Source organism: Haliotis rufescens, unplaced genomic scaffold, assembly GCF_023055435.1.
Source record: "Haliotis rufescens isolate VD_foot unplaced genomic scaffold, xgHalRufe1.0.p SCAF_20, whole genome shotgun sequence".
Lineage (NCBI taxonomy): Eukaryota > Metazoa > Mollusca > Gastropoda > Lepetellida > Haliotidae > Haliotis > Haliotis rufescens.
In genome coordinates this window covers 17569513-17586520 of record NW_025963891.1, presented here as the reverse complement: position 1 = coordinate 17586520, position 17008 = coordinate 17569513, and the positions used below count along the sequence as shown (strand labels likewise).

General features: G+C 42.0%; 1 protein-coding gene across 2 annotated transcripts in view; it reads right to left on the bottom strand.

Moving 5' to 3' along the window:
* Nucleotides 1-2322: 2322 nt before the first annotated feature.
* LOC124133551 (cadherin-99C-like) overlaps nt 2323-17008 on the bottom strand; it is a 21064-nt gene continuing 6378 nt past the window's right edge. For both annotated transcript variants that reach the window (XM_048400896.1, XM_048400897.1), the window contains exons 2-12: nt 13822-13997; nt 11253-11318; nt 10691-10866; nt 9568-9630; nt 9369-9458; nt 9081-9197; nt 8538-8657; nt 7082-7225; nt 5113-5200; nt 4914-5032; nt 2323-3908 (exon numbers count right to left, since the gene is read on the bottom strand). In XM_048400896.1, the coding sequence (XP_048256853.1) occupies nt 3318-3908; nt 4914-5032; nt 5113-5200; nt 7082-7225; nt 8538-8657; nt 9081-9197; nt 9369-9458; nt 9568-9630; nt 10691-10866; nt 11253-11318; nt 13822-13885 (1638 nt within the window). In that variant the 5' untranslated portion in view covers nt 13886-13997 and the 3' untranslated portion in view covers nt 2323-3317. The remainder of the gene's footprint in view (nt 3909-4913; nt 5033-5112; nt 5201-7081; nt 7226-8537; nt 8658-9080; nt 9198-9368; nt 9459-9567; nt 9631-10690; nt 10867-11252; nt 11319-13821; nt 13998-17008) is intronic.

The following is a 17008-nucleotide window of genomic DNA, read 5'->3' as shown; positions in this document are numbered from 1 at the left end:
ACAATATATCTTTTCACAGCTGTATGTAACCTCCATACAGTATTCTGTGCTTTGCCTTTCAGATACATTTCCCCAAAAGCTATGAGCATAGTTATTATACAAACTCTCAAAATCAAGCAGTTAGACAATCCATTAGATAATCTTCCATTTCAAGCAATGGTGAAACTGATACTCTGGCAAAGGCCCAGTATTGTTTGTTTGTTGGTTGTTGAACGCTGCACTCAGCAATATTCCAGCTATATGACGGCGGTCTGTAAATAATCGGAGTCTGGACCAGACAATCCACAATGGGATACGATGACATGCATCAACCAAGTCAGCCTTTTCGCCTCTTACGACAAGTATAGTCGCCTTTTATGACAAGCATGGGTTGCTGAAGACCTATTCTACCCGGATCTTCACGGGTACCCTGTATTGAATGTGACACGATGATGATGATGTTGACCACTGGAGCTGAGGGAGACATCTTCTTTATGATGAAGTTAGTTTTGTACGTACCACTATGTATACATCGCATTCTAATTTATGTATTGTGTATTTAACATTGAAATAAATACAACCAAAGAACTTGTATCGTGTGATTGTTGTTACACATACCATGTTGAACCCACATAGCCTACTTAATTCCTCTTCCCGAATCTCGTGGACTGGTACAAATTTCATTATCATACCTCCATGTCAGAATGATGAGATCTGATTGGTCCACGTGATCTTGATAATAACTGTGTAGTCCACCTCGGAGGGTAATACATTTCTCAGCGGGGGAATAATTCTCTTATACCCCGCCACGAGCAATACAGACTGCACGTGGATTTCGGAAAGACTGAGTAAATTCTTTATACCCGGCCTCAAAGCAATACCTGCACGTTTTTTTTCCGAATCAATGGAAATCACGTGACACAGCACAAGTTAACCTCAGCTCTATCGAACATCTGTTTGCAAGCAATTTTGAATTTGTGTTAATTCTTTTACAATGTCACATTGAATCATGTCGGTGAGATAAATTCGTTGTAGCAGGATCACTCGGGATACATGGGGTTTTACGTATAAAACCTAACGAGGGATGCATAAAACACCATGTACCCTTTGTGATCCTGCTACAACTTATACTGTAATGAACACTTGTCGAAAATATCCATTTGTCCAGATACAACAGACCAGCACCATGACCGTTAATTGTTTGATAACGTCATCGGCATCATCTGATGCAAGTTGTATACAAATTTACAAATAATATGAACTAATGGTTTAATTATGAACAGCTGGATAATGACAGCCATTCACGTACGACCGGTGGTACATGCGATGCAGGCACCTTGTTCTCCAAGAACACCTGGCGTCGTGACAGTCCTTGCACTGGAAGGAATATTGACTTTTCTCCACTGGTACCTGAAGTCATGAGGGTCCTGAGCACACGTTGTATCCTGACGGTTCTTTCAGTAATACGGAAGTGACGACATTGGATTAGTTCGGAGCACACGTGGTATCCTGACGGTCCTTTCAGTAATACGGAAGTGACGACATTGGATTAGTTCGGAGCACACGTGGTATCCTGACGGTCCTTTCAGTAATACGGAAGTGACGACATTGGATTAGTTCGGAGCACACGTGGTATCCTGACGGTTCTTTCAGTAATACGGAAGTGACGACATTGGATTAGTTCGGAGCACACGTGGTATCCTGACGGTCCTTTCAGTAATACGGAAGTGACGACATTGGATTAGTTCGGAGCACACGTGGTATCCTGGCGGTCCTTTCAGTAATACGGAAGTGACGACATTGGATTAGTTCCGGTTTGCCTGCATTATGTTTGACAGAATTACAACTCATAACACGATAGTGAGTGAGTGAGTTTGGTTTAACGCCGCTTTTAACAGTATTCCAGTTATATCGCGGCGTGTCAGTTTGGTGTGGGAGGAAAGTCCGAGGTGATGCAGGTCTCAGACGTTTACTACTTTGGTGAAACCCACGAGCACGGGTGCTCGACAAACTAGAAACATAATCGGGGCGAACCGGGATTCGGACCCACGATCAAAGGTTTCTGGGGTGTCCTCCCAAATCGCCTGCATGCCAAAACGCCAAAACACAGCTTATAACAACAAAGTTCACAGTTGGTACCGGGCTGTAGGTGTTTTGGCATGTAAGCGTTTTGGAGATAACCGTTTCTGGGATGCCCAAATGACCAACTTTTGTGCAGCGGTGGGGGTGGGGGTGGGGGTGTGGGTGCGGGTGCGGCCACGGGTGCACCCCCACCCGCACCCGCACCCCCATAACACCATAAACTGTAACGGGAAATCACTAAACGATAAACAACTAGTATGGTATGGTCGTTGACATTTATTTCTATATATTTATTTCTATAATTTACAATAAGATAAAATATAATATTCACAGCATAATTATGTTTCTATTATAAATACATCTAGCCATTCAAATGCAAAATGCATACATGTCGATATACACTACAGACACAGCAGGCCTTCGATTAAGACTATTTAATCTTTCATAATGACTGGTTTAAATCTCATCAACGTTGTGAATCATGTAGCATTTTGAAACACGTCTTGGTGAATTAACTGGTATTTTCTCAGAATATTAATATTAATGCCTCTTGAACATAAACCAACAAAATATATTTTAGACGACTCAAGTCAGAACACGGACATTTTAGGAAAAAGGCGTATGTTAAATATGTGCTTAAGAAAACAAGAAAAACAGTTAAGTTCCATGAAATGGTAACATGTAAAATTATCTTGAAGGTACAAGTTTCACATGTGGCTGATAAAAGTTGTGAAACTAAAGATTCAGCAAAACACGACAATTCTTGTGAAACTCTTTCACTGATATATGTAACATCACTTGATGAAAGTATTTACTAACTAGGCTATATTATCATTGGACGCCCAAACAAAATAAACAAAAACAAAATGCATGTAAATTCCTGACACCAACGGAGTTCATACAAACTTCTACGGTATAATGCGTTAATAGGGGTGTATAAATATAATGCTATTTTTGCTTTGTATCACAGATCGCACATGGGTGTATAAGTTACCAAACGGTATATATTTACAGGAGCATATAGGTGTGTGAAATGCTGAAGTCACTGTATGTTTTCTGAAGAAAGGGTTTTCAACATTTCCAAAAAATATCACAAAAAAACTTGACGACTAGATCTGAGATTCAGACGAAGGCATATTCATCTTTGGACGGGTTGGTAAACTGATGGAAGAGCTTTACTCGAAAATATAACAATTGTCACTGTTACACTCTTTCCTGGAGTGGTTTAATACAGGTTATCTCATCTCGGGACTTTATCAGTAGTCATTGTCAACAGTTATCCAGTATTTAGGGTCGGTCTTCTCTTTACTGCGAGAAGATTGCTTAATACGCGTTTTCTTCCTAGAGAAGAACTCCGCATCTGCGCTGCCTTCAAACTCCTGTGTTCCATCAAACTCCTCACTCATCCTCTCCTTCTTTCTTCTCCTTCTGCGGTTCTTCTTCTCATTTCCGGTTCCGGTGCCCATGTCCTTCAAGGAGGGTAACTCCTGCCCTCTTCCTTTGTCGGGCAGTGCTTCCAGCTGAGCTGTCGTCATCTTCGGCCACTGGTCCTTCCCGTCCATGGATAAGTCATCCACGTCCGTCATGTTCTCGCTGACGGACGGCGAGACCGATGGGCTGACTGGACGCTTGTGTTTCTTTAAGTAGATGACCACGCCAAGGAACGACACTGCCATTACGAAGACGATGACCGCCAGCACTATAAGGACGATCATAAGAGTGTTGTCGCCTTCCTCCTTTAAAGCTCCAGTCTTTGCAGTAGTTCCTACTGTGGTGGTAGCTCTGCCTTGAATGTTCACCTGGAACGTGGTTGTAGTCGCCCTCTGCTGAACGGAAACCTCCTTCGCCTGAATGAGACACACACAACTAGAATATAGAGGATATTTCATGTGTCTCGTGAAATACTAGTATCGCCTTTTCCACCGTCACGAGATCCCATTTATCATATACTTTTGTGTAGTTTCTGTTTGTCAAATTATTTCATTACAAATGTAAAACCTTAAAACGTAAATTCTCCCTACCTAACACACAGGGACGGTTCACCACCCCTTGTATTTCCGACTTAAAAAGTAGTTTCGTGTTTGCAAAATCTTAAAAAAACATATAATTTTTTATCATACATTTCGAAATGATTTTATACAAATTCATCTTTAGCCAAACATATTCTTGGAAACTAAGAGAGCGCTGTTGGAAGCGAAAATACACGCTGGTCAAGTAACTAAAATGGCACTTTGCGAAGCGAACAGTCTCGATTGACGAGTTAAATGTGAAATTTACATTTTCGAGGGAATAACGAACGGCAAGTAGTGATATTTACTCAAAAAAGTCAATGTGTCATTATTTTGTCCTGTCAATGTGGAACTAACGTAAAAAGGATGTCAACAGTTTGTGTACGGGCTAGACACTTACGATAAAGGGAGACAATTTAAGGGGAGGTAACTCTTGTATGGCAAGAGTTCCGTCAAAGTGTTATGTTCACTGCAGTGACATATCAAGTGTTATGTTCACTGCAATGAAAATATCACTTTTCTCACACTGATTTTTAGAATAAAAAAACGAACTGCAACGTCACACAACATTATCTCACACAGTAACATGTAATTATGTATAACTTCATTGTCTCAATGTAATCAACATATATAGAACTAGATAATGATATCTGAGAAAGGCGACGTACATGTATAATACTTTTACACAGTAACATGTAATTATGTATTAGTTCATTGTCTCCATGTTATCAAAATAAATAGAACTAGATAATGATATCTGAGAAAGGCGACGCACATGTATAATACTTTTTTGAATAACCCGATTCAATTTATCAAACGGGGCAGTCCGGCCTTGAACCTCACCTGTAGAAACAGGACTATCTGAGCAAGGTTTCCATTTACAGTCTGCAAGGGTTGGGTGACGTTCACATCGCCAGTTACGCTGTTCTGGCTGAAGTAGGCATCGTACCCAGACGGATTAGCTGAAATATTGCAATAACGTTACAGTGTTTGAGGACGACAGTTGGAGGTTTATTAAGTAAATGGTAGAAGCTGGACTTACTTCCCTTGAGATGGTAGGACACGCTGTAGTTGAGTGTGTCCCTGTCTCGCGCTATGATCTTGTTTGGGAGGATGTTCTCTATCTGACCCTGAAATAGAAGCAACAGGATTCATCACCGGGATCATTTGTGTTGCAATTCGTCATCCAATGTCACGTGCCCGACCTTCCCCCTCTGGCACCGACCTTCCCCCTCTGGCACCGACCTTCCCCCTCTGGCACCGACCTCCCCCTCTGGCACCGACCTTCACCCTCTGGAACCGACCTTCACCCTCTGGCACCGACCTTCACCCTCTGGCACCGACCTTCACCCTCTGGAACCGACCATCCCCCTCTGGCACCGACCTTCACCCTCTGGCACCGACCTTCCCCCTCTGACACCGACCTTCCCCCTCTGACACCGTCCTCCCCCCTCTGGCACCGACCTTCACCCTCTGGCACCGACCTCCCCCTCTGGCACCGACCTTCACCCTCTGGAACCGACCATCCCCCTCTGGAACAGACCATCCCCCTCTGGCACCGACCTTCCCCCTCTGGAACAGACCTTCCCCCTCTGGCACCGACCTTCCCCCTCTGGAACAGACCTTCCCCCTCTGGCACCGACCTTCCCCCTCTGGAACAGACCATCCCCCTCTGGCACCGACCTTCCGACACCAAAGGCTGGATCTGCTTCTCATACAGTCTTGTGGAGAGTTTTTGTCACTTGATTTGCTAATTGATGGTCATTGAACAATATCAGATCATCTATTTACCCGAAGCTTAACTTAAACTTCTTGGCCAATTTACCTTGCCAATCCGAGCAGAAATTCCAATTCGTATGCAAAACGAATATTTTATTTGAAGATTTGAGTCCAGTTGATTTGCTTAAAATATTTCGATCTGTTGTTTCCACTATTTAAACTAAAACATGATATTTGTAACAGAGAATGATGTTTAAAGGAACAGGCATAAATAAAATGGCACTTTACTGTACATATTGTTTCCTCTACCGTAGGTCCTAATACCCTTCTGCAATCAAACGGGTTGCGACCAAACACACCTATATCCTATCCTCAGCTACCCATACCAACCACAAGCCTGTGCGTAACGAAAACGGGGTGTGACCAATCACCCCTATATACCACCCCCCGATGCCCTGGCAAACCCGCATCAGTGCAACGAAAACGGGATGTGACCAATCACCCCTATATCACACCCCAAGTTACCGATAGCCTGGCAAACCCGCATCTGTGCAACGAAAACGGGATGTGACCAATCACCCCTATATCCCACCCCAAGTTACCGATAGCCTGGCAAACCCGCATCTGTGCAACGAAAACGGGATGTGACCAATCACCCCTATATCTCACCCCAAGTTACCGATAGCCTGGCAAACCCGCATCTGTGCATCGAAAACGGGGTGTGACCATTCACCCCTATATCACACCCCAAGTTACCGATAGCCTGGCAAACCCGCATCTGTGCATCGAAAACGGGGTGTGACCAATCACCCCTATATCACACCCCAAGTTACCGATAGCCTGGCAAACCCGCATCTGTGCAACGAAAACGGGATGTGACCAATCACCCCTATATCACACCCCAAGTTACCGATAGCCTGGCAAACCCGCATCTGTGCAACGAAAACGGGATGTGACCAATCACCCCTATATCACACCCCAAGTTACCGATAGCCTGGCAAACCCGCATCTGTGCAACGAAAACGGGATGTGACCAATCACCCCTATATCCCACCCCAAGTTACCGATAGCCTGGCAAACCCGCATCTGTGCAACGAAAACGGGATGTGACCAATCACCCCTATATCTCACCCCAAGTTACCGATAGCCTGGCAAACCCGCATCTGTGCATCGAAAACGGGGTGTGACCAATCACCCCTATATCACACCCCAAGTTACCGATAGCCTGGCAAACCCGCATCTGTGCATCGAAAACGGGGTGTAACTAACTGGCTCCAACTAGCCGTACTCACCACAAACGTGTCGGGGACGGAGGCGGAGTATGACGTATAACACTGCCCCGGCTTGCATATCTCGTTGTAGAACTCGGGATCCTGGTCGTCGGCATCAAGGATGTTGACTGTCATGGCGGTGAAAGATTCCCGCTTACCAATGTCCTGGATGCAACAACATCACATCATACGTTAATGAGGACGCATCATACAATTCATCTGTATAACATGGAGCAAGCGAGTTGTGTTTTGAAGCCGCTTTGACAAGCATTGCTGTTATATCAAGACAGGACAGATTGATTTAGGAGGAAAGCCCGACGTGATTCAAGTGTCAGACGTTTACCACTTTGGTGTAACCCACGAGCACAGGTATAGTACTGACAAACCTAGAAACACAACACAACACACCATATTTAGCATGGCAATACACAAAATACAAAACAGAACATACAGAACAGAATATACAGAACAGAACATACAGAACAGAACAGAACAAGACATACCGCACAGAATAGAACGAAGCAGAACAGAACATACAGAACAGAACAGAACATCCAGAACAGAACAGGATAAACAGAACATACAGAAAAGAACAGAGCAGAGCAGAACAGAACATACAGAACAGGATAAACAGAACATACAGAAAAGAACAGAGCAGAGCAGAACAGAACAGAACATACAGAAAAGAACAGAACAGAGCAGAGCAGAGCATAACAGACCAGAACAGAACATACAGAACAGAACAGAACAGGATAAACAGAACATACAGAAAAGAACAGAGCAGAACAGAACAGAACATACAGAACAGAACATCCAGAACAGAACAGGATAAACAGAACATACAGAAAAGAACAGAGCAGAGCAGAGCAGAGCAGAACAGACCAGAACAGAACATACAGAACAGAACAGAACAGGATAAACAGAATAAACAGAAAAGAACAGAGCAGAGCAGAACAGAACAGAACAGAACATACAGAACAGAACAGAACAGAACGTACAGAACAGAACAGAATAAACAGACAAGACCAGAACAGAACATACTGAACAAAACAGAACATACAGAAAAGAACAGAGCAGAGCAGAACAGAACAGAACATACAGAACAGAACAGAACAGAACGTACAGAACAGAACAGAATAAACAGACAAGACCAGAACAGAACATACTGAACAAAACAGAACATACATAACAGAACAGAGCAGAGCAGAACAGAACAGAACATACAGAACAGAACAGAACGTACAGAACAGAACAGAATAAACAGACAAGACCAGAACAGAACATACTGAACAAAACAGAACATACATAACAGAACAGAACAGAGCAGAGCAGAACAGAACAGAATAAACAGAACAGAACACAACAAACAGAACATACAGAACAGAAAATACAGAACAGAACATTGTCACAATCATGAGTTAGCAACCTACTCTGCAGCAAGTTTCAAGTAAGACGAGTAACAGACCACAAAGCTCACCTGCACTGACACGTTCAACACGTAGTGTTTGATGGTCATGGCTTCGAAGTCCAGATTCTGCGCGACGCCGATGTCTCCAGTCTGTGTCTGTGTGATTGTGAAATGCAACCTCCCATCTAACTGAAACCAGGAATACAATCACTTAGTCAAATTCACGCTATTTAAGTGCTAATGGTGGTATCTCAGAAAAAAAGGTTGAGGTTAAAATTGAATAAAACCTGAGTAAAAGTACAGATTGAATAGGGTTTCCTTTTTTTTGTGGCGCAGGTGTGTTAAAAAAGTTTTGGAAGAAATATGGGTTAACATAGGACTTAAGGGGTGATATAGAACATACATCGGGGTTGAAGTAAGGAATGATATAGGACTTACATCTGGGTTGAAGTAAGGTTCATATAGGACTTACATCTGGGTTGAAGTAAGGGGCGATAGTGGACTTACATCTGCGTTGTAGTAATGAGTGATACATGACTTACATCTGGGTTGAAGTAATGAGTGATAGATGACTTACATCTGGGTTGAAGTAAGGGGTGATAGAGGACTTACATCTGGGTTGTAGTACGGGTTGATATTGAAGCCATATATCTCCTCCTGGTTAGGGTTGACGTCCCTGTCTTGGGCGTGGTCCTTCAGCTTAAACACCGGCTGGTTGAGAGCGGTGTTCTGCGAAGACAAATACAAGTAAGGTCCGGCATATGGAACTGGTTGACATATGTAGTGGATATAACACGACTGATGTTATTAACAAGGAGCTACTGTAGGGACAACTAGTTCACAATATGAAGCGCAGGCTCATTAACCGTATATCGTTTACCTATATACGTAATGTAATACCTCTGTCACGTTGATGGTGAATGGGGCGTTGATGAACTCCGGGTCGAACTCGTTGACTGGTGTGACCGTGACAAACCTCTCCAACGAACCCTTGAAACATCATTACATCACTCTATGAGTTTCTCAAATATCATTGGAGGACACTGAAGTTGAAAGACAATTTACAGTGTAGCCTTATTTAGGTGATGACAAGACTTACCCCCACTGGCGTACCGTTTTCCGTACATGTGAAGGAAAACGTGACAAACACGAGTTGTTCGCCCTGAAAAAAAGACAGAGTTTCTACGTCTTATAACATGTACCGACACAATGTATTAGTTTGTTCTTTTGAAGATAATCAAAAATTTCTCATTAATATAATGTAACTATTAGAAATATTATCAGGAGTAAACCAAGCTTAATTTCCCTTGATCGATTTAGACTAAAATATCAACTGTTGATGATAAAAAAAATCACACAACAAATACGGATTGAAATATTCCTGTACAAAATGATTTGGCAACCCCGATAGGACCTTAATTTCATGATGAACGGACAGAGGCATACAGTCATGGGCAAGATGACTGTGCACGAAGTGTTTGAAAACCCGTGTTTGGATGTATCGTGACGGAATCGTTACACATCATTATCAGAGAGCACAACAACATTTGCTGCGAAGGATTGCAACAAGGCGCAGTTTGACAACCGAATAATTAGGCAGATGCAAAGTCATGCTTGAAAATGGGTCAACAGAACGCCATGTTGCATTACCACACGAATAAAGCTGATGTTTAACAGATGATGCCTAGTTAGTCTGTCCCTGTTGATCATTGGGTAAAAACATGTAATAATATTTCCTTACATTATAAGGTGTTGAAGATCTTCTTTAGTTGACTACAAAATGTAGATTTTACTTTTGCGCATGTCTTTTGTGAAACGGGGATCAGCTGACGATCGAAACTACAGTGCCAGGTCACGTGTGAACGCGACACAAGTGTGTTTATTTTACAGTGAGTGAGTATGGTTTTACGCCGCTTTTAGCAATCTAATGACTTGAAATGTCAAGATACTAAAAGGCTTCCGTACAGACGCGCTACTGAGAGCTGTTTTTTGGGGGCACACTGAATTTGTTTTCGTGATTTTTGGACGTTTCTGTTTTAGTCAGATTCTCTCATTTTGAAGAGTGATCTGACTGATTATTGGTCACACTAAGGACGCTGGCGTCTCTGTGAGTGATTATTTTGCATCCAGCTCTGTTACTGGGACGGTGGAGCAAAACACACGCATTGCAATCTAAGGCCATACAGCTTGAGAGAACGAATCTACACGTCATGAGTATATACCCATTTCTCGTATATCGCCTCCAAGTCCAGCGTCTTGTTGATGGTGAAGGTGGTGGAGGTGGTGTTACTGGTGAGGCTGAAGTATGACGTCAACTCGGTCCGGATGCTGACAGGTTCACGGACTGTGAACGCCCACTTGGTTGTAGATGGGGTGTTGATGCTAAATATTACATGACCTGGGGCGCAGAAAATCATACATCGCTCATACGAAATCTTCATTCTGACAAGTATTATTTTATATATATTTAATTAAAAGCGACAAAACCCTTTCCAAAAGCAAAACCATTTTCTTAAACAGTTACAATTATGAAACCAAATTTTGACTATACACCTCTTTCATAGCCTTTACTGCAGAAGCAGCGAACGCTGTAACATTAATTCCATATTGATTATTCCAACGTAACGACATAGGGACACTTCAAGAGTTTTCCTTGAATCCTTAAATCCACTAATTAGGCTCTCACTGGGTTAGCCTTCAGAAGTCTATTCTTATTACTGTACAGTAAGTATATTTTCAATTGGGATTGTGGGTGTGTCAGGTATGGGTTGGAGAAGAATCTACCTGTCCCGTCTGTCTCTTTCACCTGCACTTTCTGAGGAGGCTGGACGCTACAGGAAGATGTTACTTCTGGAATAACAAGATTGTGGCGATGATCACTTTTAAAGTTTACTCTCAGAATCAGACCGCCCGGAGAGCGGAAGGTCCAGGGTTCGATCCCGGGCCGCGTCATACAAAAAGACGTTAAAAGATTGTACTTGTTGTTACCCTGTCTGGCGCTCGGCATTAAGGGGCTAAAACAAGGACTGGTCGGCTCGGAGTCAGTATACTGTGTCTGAGTGGGGTATTCATGTTAAACTGCGGCATGGTATCTCAGTGAGCTAGCACTATAAATCGGCATCAGTCCGGACTAGTACAAGCAGCCACACACACACACACATACACGTGCATGCACGTCGCTATATAAGTGCGATAATCTTGGACGCGACGTTAAACCCAATTTCACCTCACCTCAGAATCAGACAACTGATATGTCACTATAGACTTGTACAGTGCAAGCAATATTAATAAACACAATACAAAAATAAGTCATCACTTGTGAATAGTTTTAGCGGAAGTGTATTTTCTTTGGTCCTGCTTCAAGAAACATGCCAGTTTCTTTCTGAAAGGAAGGGACCCGCACTTCTCATTTCTTCAGGACATCCAGCGACGAAATCCCCGCGACTCCAAACTCCAAAGGTATTCTATATGTGTTGATTTCCCACATACATATCATGACTTGTTGTGGTAATTGATCGTTAACCCGCATAGTTTAAATATTCAGCGTGGCGTGTTGAGACATGCAATACGAGTTGTCTCTCTCAACACTGAACAACCACGAAACACGCCTTAACCACGTATTATAATACTGACACAAAGTTGTAACTAGTTATGCATGCATCTATGTTATGCATATAAAACACTATCACCTACATCCATCCCGCACTGTAACATAGCTGTAGCCGTACAGTACGACACTTTTACTGGATGAAGGATAAAACATCCCTTTGTTTCTATGAAAAAGATTATGACATGGGTATAGTAATACACGAGAGCTCCGGAAAACCAGTCATTCAATATGTTCAATAACGTTTCTGAAGTCAGCACCCGAACTCAATCCTCCTGTAAGAACTTATTTCAAACTGATTTCCATGGAAACGCAAAATGAATTTTTCAAATTTCAAATTCTAAATTTCAATATGGTCAGCATGACTCTAAGACCGCGTGAACACGACTGGTGTATCAGTGTGGTATATCCCAACTACTTCACCGTGACACTAGGACCTCGTGAACACAGCTTGTGTATCAGTGTGGTATATCCCACCTATTTCAGCATGACACTAGGACCCTGTGAACACGCTTGGTGTATCAGTGTGGTATATCCCACCTATTTCAGCGTGACACTAGGACCCCGTGAACACGACTGGTGTATCGGTGTGGTATATCCCAACTACTTCACCGTGACACTAGGATCTCGTGAACACGACTGGTGTGTCAGTGTGGTATATCCCAACTACTTCACCGTGACACTAGGATCTCGTGAACACAGCTTGTGTGTCAGTGTGGTATATCCCAACTACTTCACCGTGACACTAGGACCTCGTGAACACAGCTTGTGTGTCAGTGTGGTATATCACACCTACTTCAGCGTGACACTAGGACCTCGTGAACACGACTGGTGTGGTATATCCCACCTACTTCAGCGTGACTCTAAGACCGCGTGAACACGACTGGTGTATCAGTGTGGTATATCACACCTACTTCAGCATGACACTAGGACCCTGTGAACACAACTGGTGTGTCAGTGTGGTATATCCCACCTACTTCAGCGTAACACTAGGACCTCGTGAACACAGCTTGTGTGTCAGTGTGGTATATCACACCTACTTCACCGTGACACTAGGACCTCGTGAACACAACTGGTGTGTCAGTGTGGTATATTCCACCTACTTCAGCGTGACACTAGGACCTCGTGAACACGACTGGCGTGTCAGGGTGGTATATCCCATCCTCTCGGGCGTGACACTAGGACCTTGTGAACAGAGTGTTCACCGTTATTTTTCACCGCGTATAGATAGATAGATAGATAGATAGATAGATAGATAGATAGATAGATAGATAGATAGATAGATAGATAGATAGATAGATAGACACGTGAGATAGATAGAGAGACTTTAACATACTATTTATATTGGTGATGACAGCAGAGCTAAATACTAAATACACATCCTACTCAAATATCAACCCAAATCCTGCAATAGTATTCAGCCCATGTTCTGGAAACAACAATGCTAGATATATTATCAACATTGAACCCTTCATTACATTTCAGTGATTAAAAAACTAAATTATAACATAAATTCTCAAAGTCAAAATTAAACTAGACCGATCAAATACTGATCCAGAAAGTTTCAATGTTTTATTTACCTCAATAATGATTATTATCTGTGAGAATCAATATCATAGTGGTTGAGTTAAAGAGTATATACCGACCCCATATCGGAAAATGGTCCCTGATGGGACGTACCTTACAAAGTGGTTGAGCATACCTTTCCCCGATACCTGCAATATGACCATGCAGCCGCTGACTTACCTGTAATCGTTGTTGCACAAAGAACAACACACATCCAAATATAAATCCGGAGTTTAGATGCCATTTTGTGAGGAAGGGTATCCAATATTCAAACTTTCAATCACATCATGTTGCAGGTTAATCCACCCAAGATGGCGGTCTCCATGTTAGTTAGTGCGCCGAAGTCACGTCAGATCCTGAGGTCAAAGAGAAACAACTGTCAATGTTCGTGCTTCAAGCCCTCACCATAAATCAGCCCTATATATGTCGAAACAGGTAGCCCCTATTTGTTTCTATGTAACGACACTCCAGTGTTAGAGCTGTAGATATCGTGGCCACGGAGGTTAACTGCGACACTTTTCTATGCGCTGATAACATACACCGCTGGAAATTAATTACGAACTTGCGATCAGCCTGATAAACCATAAAAGAAATTTATTTCCTACAATAAGAAATGAAACTATATATTACTGGTGTTTATTTATTTGTAAGCCTGTTCAAAAATACAACAAAGGATATAAGTATGATAATAATGGCACAATATCTTAAGTGGTATTAATGCATATGCACGACTGCTGTGGTATACTTTGTTTACTTTGTATTTATATGTTGAGCTAGAGGATGTATTTGGATGTTTTTTTGCATTCGACGTCAATGGGTCAAATATATTTTAAAACGCAAAGGGGCTGATATCGTTTTGCATGTCAAGATAAAAGGCGTTTCCCTGCTTAACGCACTGCCGCGACCTGGAGACATATCGCTGACTGGAATGCCATGACGTAACTGCCGTTGTCAGAGGATTTCGGCAACTTGTTATAATCTGATAACGTTGTGCATTTGAATTGACCAATCATATGACTCATGTTAGTATGGCTATAGTCATCTGACATAAACACTGCCTCAATCGTAAAACTTTTTGTGCATTAAAAAATGGTTGTGAGTTTAACTATTTTACCAATAAAAATATTTAGGGGACAAGGCAGAGCTTTGAAACGTCGTTACAAGCAATACAGAAGTTGCTATCCATAGACGTGTCATGTTTTCATGTTTTTGCAACTTCAAAATGTCTACGAAAGATGTTAAAAGGTTAAATACAGTTACATTCAGTATGAGTATGTATCGTGAAATGCAAAGCCCAATGGCAGTGTAGAGACAACCTTTGATCCGCCGTTGTTACAGTTGGAGACATGATACAGTTTACATACGATATAATAATATTCTAATAACTGGATTGTTTCTTAGTGAGTAAACGATGATTAATGCTACAACAGCTTGAGTCTGAACAAGGCAAGCCATTGACTGGAAGCATGAACTCTCAGCCAAATCAGTGTTTGTTTAATTGTTTGTTTGTTTGTTGTTTAACGCCGCCCTCAGCTCTATTCCAGCTACATGACGGCGATCTGTAAATAATCGAGGCTGGACCACACAATCAAGTGATTGACATCATGAGCATCGATTCACGCAATTTAGATACGATGACATACATCAATCAAGTCAGCGAGCCTGACCACCCGATCCCGTTGGTTGCCTCTTACGACAGGCATAGTTTCATCTCACGGCAAGCATGGGTTGCTGAAAACACATTCTAACCCAGATCTTCACGGGTCCCAAGTCTGCGAGTCTGACCACCCGATCCCCATTTCAGTCTGTTTCTTGCATGGGGGCAACTTTTACCCGGATTCCCAACAGGGGTATTTTAGCTAAATGCTGCTAGTCTGTATTGATATATAAATACATATGCTACAAGTTCTTTTCAATCCCTTAAAATACCACTGTAAATCCCCTGCCAACTTTCAAACCCTGATATAGCTCCATGCGGTTTGCAAAGGATGAGTAAAAGGATTAGAAATCTTCTTACAGACGAAATATTTCCCCCTACAGATTGGTCGGAATTTATAGTAACCATGACCTTCAAATACGTATTCAACAATATATTTGGCATTCTGATTATCCATACAATCTGAGTTGTAGTCTTCATCAAACACAAGGGAGTACCGTCCATACCTTCAACAAAGTCCCACAGAAGAGTATTCATGACATTGAGCTGACATAGAACACAAACAACTGAGGCGACATCAATCATTTCCAGATTCAATAAGGACATCTTTGATGAAGGAGAAGGGATAAGAGGAAACAACATGTATCAGAATCATGTCTGCATGCTTGACACATTTATTTCCATTCCTGTAAACAATATTTGTTTATCTGACTTAATCCGGCAGCGCTTTACCTACGCGTCATGGCCCGGGATCGGGGCCATTCTTAATGTCGGCTCAACGTCCTGTGTCAACACTACACAGCTGGCTGGCTCTCAAATACTTCCCTGTGGAATTTATGACCTTAAACACATCATATGAGTATACTACTCTGTAAGATAAGAGTGAATGGGTTTAACGCCGCTTTGAACAGTATTCCAGTTTTATCACGGCGTGTCAGCTTAACGTGGGAGGAAAGCCCGAAGTGATGCCGGTCTTAGGCGTTTACCTAAGGTGAAACTAACAAGCACGGGTATGGTGCTGACAAACCTAGAAACATAATTGGGGCGAACCGGGATTCGAACCCACGATGATTGGTTTCTGGCGCGCTCAAGGGACGCAAACCTGCTAAGCGAATTGTGGCGCTTTAGACGACGGGCCACCCGTGCCCACTTTCAGATCAGACATTGGGAGACTCATTATGAACGTTACATCACTGTTAGCTCTCGTCTTGTCTGTTGTCGTGTATTATGTAACTTGCCATTGTCACAATACAGAGGCAAACCGAAGAATACTTATGATGAATAAACAATGTTAAAACATGAAACAAACAACTGACATAATAAATACTTCAGTAGTGTATATGAAGACACATTAGTATACATGAGTGTTGTTTATAAAGACATATCATTATACTTTAATGGTGTATATGAAGACATATTAATATACTTTAGTGTTGTTAATGAAGTCATATTAATATACTTTAGAGGCGTATATAAACGCATAATAATATACTTTAGTGGTGTATATGAAGACATATTAGTATACTTTAGTGGTGTATATGAATGCATGTTAATATACTTTAGTGTTGTTAATGAAGTCATATTAGTATACTTTAGAGTCGTATATAAACGTACAATAATATACTTTAGTAGTGTATATGAAGACATATTAGTATACTTTAGTGGTGTATATGAAGGCATGTTGATATACTTTAGTGTTGTAAATGAAGT